The 12722-nt window shown below is 53.1% G+C and overlaps 1 protein-coding gene across 3 annotated transcripts; it reads left to right on the top strand.

Annotated features, from left to right (window-relative positions):
- The first annotated feature begins 86 nt into the window (after positions 1-86).
- HPS4 (HPS4 biogenesis of lysosomal organelles complex 3 subunit 2) lies at positions 87-12537 on the top strand. 3 transcript variants are annotated; one of them, XM_033174756.1, is made up of 14 exons: positions 103-254; positions 434-957; positions 1743-1833; positions 2131-2274; positions 2809-2916; positions 3532-3648; positions 3751-3845; positions 4676-4748; positions 5755-5791; positions 6818-6914; positions 7594-7771; positions 8607-8739; positions 9025-9133; positions 11001-12334. In XM_033174756.1, exons 2-14 carry the CDS (start codon positions 917-919, stop codon positions 11170-11172), a joined length of 1395 nt encoding a protein of 464 aa, XP_033030647.1. In that variant the 5' UTR covers positions 103-254; positions 434-916; the 3' UTR covers positions 11173-12334. The 3 variants fall into 3 exon arrangements, with proteins under 3 accessions (XP_033030648.1, XP_033030649.1, XP_033030647.1); XM_033174757.1 differs by lacking the exon at positions 2809-2916 and having other exon boundaries at positions 87-254; positions 11001-12537; XM_033174758.1 differs by lacking the exon at positions 434-957 and having other exon boundaries at positions 102-254; positions 11001-12337.
- Positions 12538-12722: the final 185 nt, after the last annotated feature.

Below are 12722 nucleotides of genomic sequence, written 5' to 3'. Positions count from 1 at the left end.
GAGTTTTCTCACACGGCCTGCGGGAGCCCCGCCTTGGGTTAGGCTGCAGAGGCGCCTCGCCGAGAGAGCCCGAGCCCCGGTGGAGAGTTGGGCTCCCTGGGCTCACCCCGTGAGCGGAATGGAATTGGGGCGCGGCCACTACACGAAAGCAGTTACTTGGCTGTGTTTCTTCTCGTTTCCTTTTAAAAATCTTGTCCTTCCTTCAAGACACAGTCCCGTGTTCAAGGGGCAGGACCTCACAACAAACCTGCGAGGTAGGCTAGCCTTGTCCGATCTTTAAGCCACCCTTGCCTAAGTCCTACTCTGAGCCCCTTCAACACTGCACCATCCTGGCTCTCTTGTTAAAATTGGATGCTGGGCACCTATCAGCTGCTGTGGGTCACATGACTTGGGCAGCAGACTTCATACGTTAATCCATACGTCTTAATTTTAGGGTGAAGGAAGTCACGCCCAGAGCAGGAATCACAAGACATTCGAGAGCTTCAAAGAATCTTGGTTTGGAGGCTTCAGCTAAAACGTTCTTCAGTCCCCAAACTGGCATCCAAGTGGCTGCTGAGATGCTAAATAAGGTCTTTGTTGTTTCTCTTGTCCTGACTGACTGACTGAGCATCCATATTTGGTGAACATCCACATTCCCTTGCTTTGGGGTGCTGATTTTTGGATGAATGTGCTTGGCATGAAAATGAGGCTGAGGGGGACCTGTTGGCATCAGCATCTGTAAGAAAGCCCCCCTCCCAGCCACCCATTGGGGGGATTTGGCCATCCCTATTCAGACCCCACTCAGGAGCTAAGTATGTGATGGGTTCTTGGAGCAATCAACCACCTCCTGGAATATGAATCTAGTCCTCTTCTACCTTTTTCTGATGAGAAGCACTGTATGAAGATAATGAGATGTGGTGAAGAGAATCTGAGTTAAATGGCGGACTGTGTGCAGTCTGATCCAACATCCAGGGCCTGGTAAGTACTATTACAGCATCCTGGGGGTTGCTTCCTACAATCTTTCTCTTTTTTAAAACAAACAAACAATTGAAACTCCAACATTGAGCAAATGAGAGTGAGGGTTTCAAGAAGGACACAAGGAAGTGTTTCTTTACACAGTGTATCCTTAAACTGTGGAGTGTGCTACCACAAGATGTGATGGCCTCCAATATCAAATTCATTGAGAAGAAGGCTATCTGCAGCTACTTGCTGCAGTGGTTGTCTGCTATCTCCGACATCAGAGGGAACATGCCCCTGAATACATGTCAGCAGGTCAATGGCAGCAGGAGATGACTACTGCTCTTCTGTCCTGCTTGTGGGTTTCCCACGGGCATTTGGCCAGCCACTGCAAGAATCAGGATGCTGGACTGCAAGGCTCTTGGGTTATGTTCTTCTTATTTAAATAAGGGAGGGCTGGTTGCTTTCATTTGCTTCGTACTGGGGCAGTGCCATTCCTTAGTTTCTCTGGCAGCTTCTTTTAGCCTTCTTCAGCGCCTGTGTGTTCCTTTGAGATGCAGGGAGCAGGGAAGTGAAGAGTCTCTGACACACTTGAAACCCTTCTCTTAAGAAGCATCAAGGTCACCTGGAAAGTCAGTAGCTGTGCTTTGAATCTCTTCCCTTATAAACATGCCTTCAATAATTACAGAGTATAGCTTCCCCACATCACCATGTACAGATCCCCCTGGCCTGGGGAAAAACTAGGTTGCCCCCTGGAGAATATTGACTGCTCCCAGCCTGAATGCTATGGCGCTGATGTTTTGCAGGTGGAACTGCTTTTTCCTCTATGACGGCTCAAAGGTGAAGGAAGAAGGAGATCCTACGCAGGCTGGGATCTGCTATTTCAACCCCCGCCAGGTAGGGCTGGCTTATTTCCCCACAAAATCTGCATGCGGAGAATTTAATTTGCTCTCAGTTGGCCCCATAGCCCTCTCCTCCATCCCTCTGTGCTGGCAAACATTGTACTATTTGCTCCTTGGGGCAGGGACCTAGTAAGACTGGGGGTAGAGCTCCATTCTGATGCAATCTTTTGTCACTCTGTGGTGGTTTTGGCCGTTCATGCTCCAAGTTCAGCAGATCTCCGTAGCCTGGAATGTGACATGGCTAATCCATAGCATAACCATTTTGTGACTCTTCATTCCCGACATCTCTCAGACTCCTCTGGACCATCAAGAGCTTTTGTGCGGGCAGATAGCTGGCGTGGTTCGCTGCATGGAGGAGATTTCGGGCTCTCCACCTGGCCTCATACGGTTGAGGAAGCTCAAGCTCTCCGTGAAAGTGGATGGAAGCTACATCTGGGTGAGTCACTGCAAGGCGAAACAGGTTGTTGTTGCTCTTCTGAGCACGGGAATAAAGCCCGAGGAAGGAATAAAGTTGGCGATGGTGAAATCTTCGAAGGTGGGTGTGGGTGGGCAGGCAGGCTGCATGATGGCAACCATTTATACAGGAAGAAGCTGCTAGCCATGCTAGCTGAATGGAACAGAGGCAGCCTACCTTGGAGTGCAAGTTGCCAGGAGCAGACATGGGAGAGGGCACTGGCCTGCCATCCCTGCTTGTGGGCTTCTTGGAGCTTCTGGGATGGAAGCAACATGTTCATCCAGGTGATTCTCCAGCTCTGTTCTTGTGCTCCTCTATATAACATTGGGAGATCTTTGCTCTGATAGTTGAATGGAAGGCCCATGTTCAGAGGCAGCCTTCCTCCTGAGGGCCACCGATTCTCAGAGGGATGTTCTTGGCTGTCATGGGGAATCTGAGTGCCCTGACTAGATAGGCCTGCCTTGGCTTGGTTCCATGGGGCTCACCAAGAGTCTCCCTCCTTCCTCTCTGCTGCAGGTGCTGGGCTGCACTACTGACCTCCCTGACATCAGCTGCAGGCGGTTCCTGGAGCAGCTGATGGGACTCTTCTGCTTCTACAATGGGCCTGTTCGCCAGGCTTACTTGGTGATTGCTGGTCCAAGGGGATGGTGGGGCCTTGCTGAGCAGATGCTGCCTTGACTCCCAGCCATTTCCCTCCTGTTTCCTGTTGTGTTCTTACCCTCAAGCCTTTGCCCACAGCCTGGAGCCACACCTCTTAGTCTTGCCTTGGCTGACCTTCAGGCTGGCCTGCTCTCTGCAGCCTCCTTGCCCTGCGGGGGGGGGGGGGGCTTCTGCAGCCTGCTGCACCCTTCCCTTACAGGTGGGCTTCTCTAAGCAAAGGCTTTTGTGTGACCTGGAAGTTGTGTAGTTCTCTCAAGGCAATCCAGACCCACCTCTCCTCCCTACCCCCCCAAATCCAAGATGCTCAGAAGCTGGCCGTGGGGGGAAAGCCCTTTGCAAGGGCCTGGGCACATTTCCACCTTGACTGCTCCTTTTATTTGTCCTTCAGAAAGGAGTCCTGATGTGCAAATCTGCTTCCCGGACTGAAATCTTGAGTCCTCTGGAATCTTAGGGACCTCTTCTCTCCCGTTTTGCTGCCCTGGCTTCTGTTGGACAGGTTCCTGCAGCCCATGAGCAGCCTGTAACTCGCCCACCAGGGATAAACTCTCTGCTGACATGGCCTCTTGTGTCCTTTCCCAGGAACGTGCCCAGGAGGAGCTGGACCAGGCATGGGATCGCTATATGGAGCACCTGCAGCAAAACACCACTGACCTACACCAGATCTTCAACTCCCTCTGGGCCTTGGACAAAACCAAAGTAACTCCCTGCAGACCTTGCTGCTTCTTTGGGGCTTCTCACCTCACATCCCCACAGGGTGGCAGGAAGGCCTGACGGCCTCATTTGTGCTCCTCTCTCCAGGTGGATCCTTTGCTCCTGCTGAAAGCAGCCCTCATCCTGCAGACCTGCCAGCGCACCCTCCATGTCCGGGCTGGATGCATTTCCTATCAGGGGCTGTGAGTATCATGACTGAGGGCTTGTTGTGTGGACTCTCTTGCACTCCCCATTGGAGAAAGGCTGGTCTAGCTTGGTGCTGGAGCACCTGCTCTGCATGCAGAACGTCCCCAGTTCAGTCCCTGGTGGCATCTCCAAGGTGGGCTGGAAAAGACAGTGCACAGCTTAATGGACTAAGGATCTGACTTGCTGCAGGTGAAATGAGCCCTTCATTCAGAAAGCTGAGGACTGGAAGCTTGGCTTTTAAGAGAAGGACTGTAGTTCAGTGCTGGAGCACCCACTTTGCATCCCCAATAGCATCTGCTGGGAGAGAGACCCCCCCCCCAGAACCCTTGAGAGCCACTGCTAGCCAGTGTAGACAGTACTGAGGAAGGTGAACGCAAATGATCTGACTTTGTCTAAGGCAGCCTCCTGCACTCCAGAGCAAGTGTGTTTGGTGCACATGTCGTTCAGCCCTGCTACTTGCTCTGTACTATCCTCACATTTGTCCACAGAGGCCATAATTCACATTTTCACCCACTATTTCCTATGTCTGCTTCTGTAGACTCACCCCTTGGGCCTCCCAGATGGTGAAATAGACAGGGTGACCAAAGGACTTGCCTGCATGCAGGGATCTGTCTTGTGGCTGGACCCTGGGAAGGATTGGGCCACACAGCCCACTCTGGGTAAATCAAGCCACAACTGTCTGAATGTTTCTGAGCAGCATTTACAGCTCTCCCTAGGTCACCTCGCTCAGCTGAGAGCCAGGAGGGAACACAGCATCCAACCTCAGGAAACCAGTGGGACATTCGTATTAATACTTGTCACCTCTCCTTTCCCCATCTCTGACCAGGGTTGTCAGCACTCAGCTGCCGCCAGACCTCACTGCCCGAGTTCTGCTGCAGGAGGTGGACGTAGCCTCAGAGGTGAGCTTCAGCCCAGCCGAGGGAGGGGGAGGGGTGGTTCGTTGCTGGCTCAGCGCCTGAGAAAAACTTAGTGCATGGGTTCCTTACTGTGCAAGGGTGGAATCTGAAAGCTAATGTTAAAAGTCAGGTTTCTGGTCCTCATGATTGCTGAAGAAAGTCTAAAAAGGCTTCACTAGATCTTCCTAACCTCTCATGGCCATTCCTTATCCACCACTTGCCTCAAATGCACAGGTTTTTTCTTGAGGCAAACACAGCTCCAAACTTTTCCTGGAAGCAGAAGACACTTTCTAAGTAAAAATATTACAAAAGGAATTGAAAATAAAGCTGCAAGTGTAATGCCATCACACCAATCTATGGTGCAGTCACATTTGAAGGATTGCGTGCAGTTTTTATCACCTCCCCTTGAAAAGGATATTGTGGAGTTGGAGGAGGTTCAGAAAAGGGCGGTGAAGGAACCCCCACTGAGGAAAGGTTGCCACGTTTGGAACTTTTTAGTTTAGAGAAAAGGCGAGGAAGAGGTGACCTGACAGAAGTTTATAAAATGATGCCTGGCGTGGAGAAAGTGGATGAAGTCAGCTCCTCTTTCTCTCATAGCACTAGAACTTGTGGACATTCAGTGAAGCTGAATGTTGGAAGATGCAGGACTGTGGAATTTGCTCCATCAGGAGGCAGGGTGGCCACCAACTGGGATAGCTTTAAAAGAGGATCAGACAAGTCCATGGAGGAAGAGGAGGAAAGGGCTATCAATAGCTCCTAGCCACAATGCTCAGCCTGCACAGTGGGAGGTGAATTTCATTTGCTGGAAGCCGCAGGAGGTCCTGCTTCCTGGTTTGCGGCTTGCCACAGGCACCTGACTGGCCACTCTGAGAACTAGATGGGCCTCCTTTGGCCTGATCCAGCAGGCTCTTCTTCTGTCCTTAACTCCAGCCTGGAACCCTTGCTGGCATCTGCCTTGTCTCTTTTATTATCAAGCTTACCCAGTGCCACTCTCGGCCTTCCCTTTCAGGGCGAGACAGGAAAGGGGGCTGTGCTGCAGACTCAGGGTAAGTGTCGGGAGGGAGGGGAGAGGCGTGCTGGGCTGGGTCTGCCAGGGACTGCTTGCATGAGAGACCACACGGAGCCCTCTTGCGTCTCTGGGTGCTGGGCCCTCATGCCCTTTCCTCTGCCCTGCCGCCTGTGTAGGAGCTGGAGGTACATCACAGCGAGGGGGAAATGGGCCCCACATATGCTTAGAGGCTGAGCTCTGATGCCCACAACGTATTGCAGAGCAGACTCCTGTGGAGGCTGGCCTACATCCAAAGGATGCTCAGGTGGGGGGGTTCAGAGAGGGCTGCTTCTTTAGGCAGCAGGCATTGCGCCTCCTCCTATCTTGCAGATTCCTTGGTGCTACTCGGAGAGCTTCTCTCATCCCAGTTCTTCCTGGTGCTGGAGACCTTTGCATTCTCAGCCCTCCACTTGCTTGACCATGGCTGGCTCCTAGACCTCCTCCATGCTGCTCACCCTCTCCTCTCCCCTGCCTTGTTTAATGTAGGTTAGTGATCCCAAGAAAGGAGTTTTAGGTGAGCTCAACTCCATTCCCTGGCAGGCTGTTTTGCATTATGCGAGCAAATGATCCTATGGAACAGCAAGGAAGCTTTGCTCTCCAGCCCCTGAGAGAACAGCTTGCTACACTTTGTGGGATCTGCTTAAAAAAGAAAGCAGGAGCATTGTTGATTGTTCCCCCAGTTGGCGAGGCTCACTGGATTGCAGCCAGAAACAGATCCTTTAGTGTCATTGGCCCAGACTCCCTGCCACCTTTGGTGCCAGTTTTTAAACACCTGCTGAAAACTTTTGTATTCTGGCAAGCTTATGCAAGCAATTAACACATATTTCCACAATGGCTACTTGCTGTCCATTTTTAACTTTTTATATGCTTTTACAGTGTTGTTTTATGAAATAGCAGTCTATAAATATTTTTATAAATAAAAATTAATAAAGTGACTTAACTGGGGCTGCGCTTTATAGGTCCGAACAGTCTACCCAAGACTTGTTCTTCCTTTCCCTAAGAAGCGCTCTGCCCCCCTTTGCAGAGCCCCCTTTACCTCCAGGGGTCCGGATCACCGCTGTTTACCTTTTGGATGATGAAGCAGCCGCCCTCCGGGACTTCCCCGTGGAGTGGATGGTCAGGTAAGACAGGAGCAGCAGCCCTGCCAAGAGCCTCTCGCCAGCCCTGGTTTTGGTTCCTCCTTTCAGACCCTGCATATGTTCCTCCTTTGCACCAGCCTTTTGCACCCTGGATTTGCTATGTGTGATTTGTCAGACAGGGAAGCCAACAGGGAAGCCTTGGTGTTTAATACACTCCCATCTTTTTTTTGCAAATCTCCTGAACCCCAACAGTATCCATCACTGGGCTGTGAGTAAAGGCAGGGTATTTTTGCAAGTTAAATTTTCCTTGCTAAACCAGGGCTGCCCTGCAGGTTCTAACTTAATTATTTAAGAAAATGTTTATAGTGCTTGGTTGTAAGTAAACCTCTAAATAGCACAAAGCAAACACACACACCCTCAGCTCCCTTGGAGGGCTTCCCTATTGAAAAGAGATTCAGAGGAGGAAGACCTTGTCTCTCTGATGAAGCCCTGAGTGGGGCTGTTCCACATCCATTCCTTTACAAAAGGAGCATGTAGGTGACTCTGGAATCCTTGGATCTGGCAAAGGAGCAGAGGGAGTAGAAGGGGGCTTTCCCCGTCCATAAGTGTGAAGAAGGGCTTCCTTTGGTCTGTCCCCAAATCTTCTGCAAACCACTTTTATTGGGGGATCCTGAGTTGGAGAATTACAGGGGAGGGAGATAAGTCTCTCTGTTTCTCTCAGGTCCCAGGGAGGCCCAGGCAACTGCAAAGATGGCCCAATTTCTGCTGGAGCAACTGGTGGGTCAGGTGGCCCCACTTTGGTAAGGATGGTCTTGTATGTCCACCATGTTCGAGGCTTGGTGCTCTCCCTCCTGGCTGAAGAGCACTTTGCACACACCAAAACCTCTGTTGAGGATGTGGTAAGAGACTCCTTTGTTCATCTTGCTGCCAAAGGACCCCCCCCCCCTTGAGCATTGGTTGCCACCAAGCAAAGTGGCTTGGCCTCTGGGGAGTGCTAGCCTGCACCATGGCCTTCCTGCCAGCAGGGGTCCCTTGTCTCTTGCAGGATCCCTGTGGAGGAAGAGGAGAAGGGAGCTTTGCAAAGGGAACCGGGTGGAGAAGCCAAGGGATTGCAAGTGCCATTTTCCATGGGTCTCTGGCAGGGCTGATGGGAGGAGCCTGCACCGAACTAGCCCTCCCCCCCACCAAGTGTGGAGCTGGAGAGGGGAACAGGGTGTGGTCTTGTGGAGAGGGACCTAGTCAGACCACTGGACCATCTAGATCAGTATCAACTGCTCTGTCAGCTGCTCTCCAGGATTTCAGACAGGGACATTCCCAGCCGTGCCCTAGAGTTATTGCCAGGGATTGACCCTGGGAGCTTCTGCGTGCCAGGGGGATGTTCTGAGCTGCAGTCCTTAGCCAGAGTAGGAGCCTCCCCCACTTCCCCTGAAATGGCTTTCTTATCACTGTGCTCAAGTGGAAAGAGCATGGTCAGAAGAGGGCGTTGGCCCCCGGACGCCCAAGTGCAGTCAGGTGTGCTCTGCTCTGGGATTCCTAGGTGAGCCTTCTTCGGAGGGCTCTGCAGGGTCCTGGCAGCCGGAAGCTCTGCCTTGATCCCAAGGGTGCAGGAGGCCCTGCTGCAGCTCAGCAAGCGCTGTCCTGTGTGAGCTGGCCCTGGCCTGGTGTGGGACTGTTGTGCACAGGGCAGGTGCCTTCTGCAGGCATACTGAGCTCATTTTCTCCCTTGGCCTGCAGTATCACAGCACCCTGGCCTCCTTGAATGGCCTGGAGGTCCACTTGAAGGAGACCCTCCCAAAGGACAGCCTCTCCACAGCCAAGGTCACCTATGGCTTTGCGCACTATGATGCTGTGCAGAAGGTCCTGGCCAGTAAGTGCTGAGGGGGCATGGGGGGCCTCAGAGAGAGCCTGCTCTGTGGGAGTCAGCAGCCAAGAGCTGTCGAGCTGCTCTTAGGGACTCTTGGGTCTTTCTTGGCTTCCAGCTGTTGTGGCAGTATGGAAGGGACAGGGGCAGCAGACCTCTGAATGCTGGAAGTTGTTATTCAGCCCCCCCATGTCTTACATTTCTGGTCCGCATTGCATTGCCGAGGGTTGGACTTCCAGCTCTGCCATTCTGAGATTCTAACCCCTGGCTCCTCCTTCATTCATGTTGCAGCCAACTTCCTGCCTGCTAATAGCCCCCCAGACCGTTCCTTCCTGAGGGCAGCCAGCCTGATCCATGCCAATTTCCACCAGCTGCCCACGGCTTCAGAAATAATGGTCAGGTAAGGCAGGGGGTGGGGAGGGAGGGGGAGGCCCCTGTGCGCGTGCAGGTGACAGACAGTGCTCCTTTTGAAAAAGCTCCTGCCTGGCTTTTCCTCCCGCCTGAGGCTCATAAGCACACAGGACAGGAATAAATACGGGGTGCAGTTGGGCTGCAGAGGGAGCTGCCAGTTGTCTCTGGAGCCAGAATGGGATCTGGGCCTCAGAGTAAGGAGCAGCTCTTAGAAGGTTTAGAAGCAGTGTCTTTCTCTGGCAACCAGAGCCACTGGTTGGCTGCGCGCCAGCAGGGCTGACAATTGGCCAGGGAGGAAGGCAGTTTTGCTGTTGGGCCCTGATCACTCAGGCGGAAGCAAGCCGTGATGCTGGCAAGCAGATGGTGGCGTTCCAGCAGGCAGAGCGAGGCAGCTTCCCTCCTGGTTCGAGGGGGCAAGGATGCATTGGTCGCTTATTTCCATTCCTCTTCACCTGCTGCTCTGCAAGATAACAGCACACCATATCCACATCTTGGTCTAACTAGAACAAATACTTTTATGCTGAAAGGAAAGACCACAAACTTTGAAAGATTAAAGGTAAAGGTAAAGGACCCCTGACAGTTAAGTCCAGTTGTGAACAACTCTGGGGTTGCAGCACTCATCTCGCTTTACTGGCCGAGGGAGCCGATGTTTGTCCGCATAAGTTTTTCCAGGTCATGTGGCCAGCATGACTAAGCCGCTTCTGGCAAACCAGAGCAGCACACGGAAACGCCGTTTACCTTCCCGCTAGGGTACCTATTTATCTACTTGCACTTTTTGGCGTGCTTTCAAACTGCTAGGTTTGAAAGATTAGCCATGCCCATTAACCAGCCCAATCCCTGCTTGTTCGGCACTTGCATTGACCAAGCAAGTTGCTCGCTCTTTTCAGTTCTCCTTGAGGCTCCAGTTCATGTTTGTTTGTGTCTTTTCAGCAAAAAGGGTTTTTTTCTTTTGCTTGCTGAAGAGCACCCCCCTGCCCCGCCTCCTCTTGCATTCAGTACAGCTGTTGATGTGCCCAAGCCATGCCCAGGCTTGCCTCTGCCACTCTCGACACCCAGCGTTGGCTTTCAAGAAGGCCAGCTGAGGTTCTCTTGGAATTCGCCAGAGAAATTCATGTGACTTAATCATTTTGCCTTCCAGCTGTTGTGGGGCTCCTCCTGACCATTGGCCATGCTGGCATCCCCTGCAGAGCACTAGGTTGGGAAAGGCTGGTGCTGGCTGCCTGCCTGCCTGTCCTTGGACTGAGCTTCCACCTTGCCGGGGGGTCTAACTTCCTTGCCTGAAAGAATGCTGACCAAAAAACAGCTGTTCTCTTTTGTCTTTCCTAAAAATCTGCTTATAATTGAATGGTGTCCTTTAAGTGCCTACTAGTGTGTTCCAGAAAATAGAGATGACCTTGTTGGCTTCCAGTTTTCTCCTTGCCTTTTCTCTACACCATCTGTGATTTCATGAACCTCCATCTCCTCTCTCTTCCTACCATCTGTAAACTAAAAAGGCCCAGCAGATTTAGGCTTTCCTCAGAGGAGTTTCTCCCGTGGTGGAGGGGGCAGCCAATGGCTCCTTGCCATGATGGCTCTGCTCTGCCTCCCCAGTTGGAAGGAGGAATGCTTCTGCCTCCCAGTTGCTGGAGAAGAGGGCTCTGGTGCTTGAAAAAGGCATCTGGCTGGCTGCTATGAGGATGCTGGACTGGGGGGGGGGGGCGGGCATTGGCCTGATCCAGCAGGCTTTTCTCTAGACTTGATCCCTGTTTGCAGCAGCAGAAGCACCGGGATGGGGTCAAGCACCACCCCACTGGCACAGCTTGTGTCTCTCCTGCCTTCTGGTCACACCTGTGAAATGTGGCTTTCTCACCCCACAGGAACACCTCGACTGCTGTGTATGCATGTCGGAGTGCCGTCCAGGAGACCTACTTCCAGCAGGTGGCCTCCCCTCTGCGCAACTCAGGAATGCCCAACCCTCACGACAGTGCCTTTGGCCTGGCCAGCAAGGCGAAGCAGAAGCTGCTCAAGCATGGAGTGAACCTCCTCTGAGACCCAGGAGGCTCCTTGCATGGGCTGCAATCCTCCAGGACTTCTTACAGAGTTACCAGTCTTTGTTGGTTCGGTTCCATGAAATGGGTTGAGGACCGTCAGGACTTCAGAGCCCCACCGTGTGGCTGGTAGAAGCCCCGCCAGCCAGGCCCTCGGCCCAGACCCTCAGCAAGCCTTGGCCAGAGAGCAGCCGCTGCCTCACCACCCCTCTGCCCCATCTCCCCCCCCCTTGGCTCAGTTCCAGCTGGGAGAGCACACGGATGCCCACCCCCACCTACCCACTCCAAGGGGCAAGATCACAGCTCCCCCCTTCCCTGGAGAACTCCTCCGAGGGAACATGCTCCTCCCAAAAGCACATCATTGGACACTCGTCTATAGACTCTTGCCTGCCTTTGGAGAGCTAGCTTCCCAAGAAAGATTTTGTTGCTCCTTGCCCTGCTCATTTTTTCTGTGGAGCTTAGTGGAGTGTAGCTTCAAAACCCTTTTTATTGGAGGGCTTTTTCTAAACCAGGCCACCCTCCCCTCTCCAAATTGGATGCCCTCCAGATGTTTCTGTGTTTGAAGGCAGTTTGATGCTTTAGATGAGCTCTGAAACCTGGAGCTCCTCCCCCCTGGTAACTGACCAGACATTTTTGTTGCTCTGCAGCTGAGCCTCCTGCCGTGCGCACCCCCACCCCTACCTGCAGGAGGCTCAGCTGCTGCCTTTTCAGCCTCCTCCCTGTGGCCTGCCTGGCTCTTGTGCATGGGCACATTGACTCCTGCCAAACACCCCCCCCCCCCAGTGATGTTGGCCCACCCTCTTCACGGCCGACAGGGCTTGAGGAGACAGGGACATAGTGCTGATGGGGACCAGCGGGCCCATGCATTCCTCTCCCCCTGCCTTCTGAGGTGGTGGGTCTGGCACCTTTGTACTCCTTCAGGGCAAGTGGGAACAGATGCACAGCTCTCAGCCGGTTCCGCTTTGCATCAAGTGCCCAGATCATGTCCCAGATGTTTGCGAAGGAAAAGTGACTGGCTGCCTTCCTTGAGAGTGGGTGTGTTGGGAAGGTCGGAGCTCCTGCCATCTGCTCTGTAAGCCCCCCCCCCTCCAGCACAGCAATAAAGTTGCCGCCCAGAAAAGTCCCCTCTTGTTCCTGCCCCACTGGCACCCCACCCCCCTCGCCTGCCAGAAGGCGAGTCACGAGAGTGCTGGCCCTGGGAAGGCAGCAGGGCTGTGGGTGGCTTGGTCTTGCGCCAGGAAGGGGTGTTTGCAAGAGCAACAAAGGCAGGGAACCAAAACAGCTTTTGCGCTGCTGCCTGCGGAGAAGGGCCACTTGCTGCCATCTGTGAGCGCCATATGCTGGCAGCTGGTGGGAAGGCTGCCCACACACAGAGGCTGCAAGGAGCACTTTGCAGAGGGAGCCTTGGGTCATGCTCCACCCTGGACCCCCATGTTCAACCTACGCTCGCTCAAATGCACCACTTCTGAGATGGAATTCACAGTCCTGCCCTCCTCCTGAGCAAGATCCTAGTCCTTATGGGAGTAAAGCATTGGAAGGAATCCCAAGGGC

Source organism: Lacerta agilis, chromosome 17 (genome assembly GCF_009819535.1).
Source record: "Lacerta agilis isolate rLacAgi1 chromosome 17, rLacAgi1.pri, whole genome shotgun sequence".
Taxonomy (NCBI): Eukaryota; Metazoa; Chordata; class Lepidosauria; order Squamata; family Lacertidae; genus Lacerta; species Lacerta agilis.
Note: the sequence above shows the minus strand (reverse complement) of the source record. Positions and strands in the feature narration are given on the sequence as shown.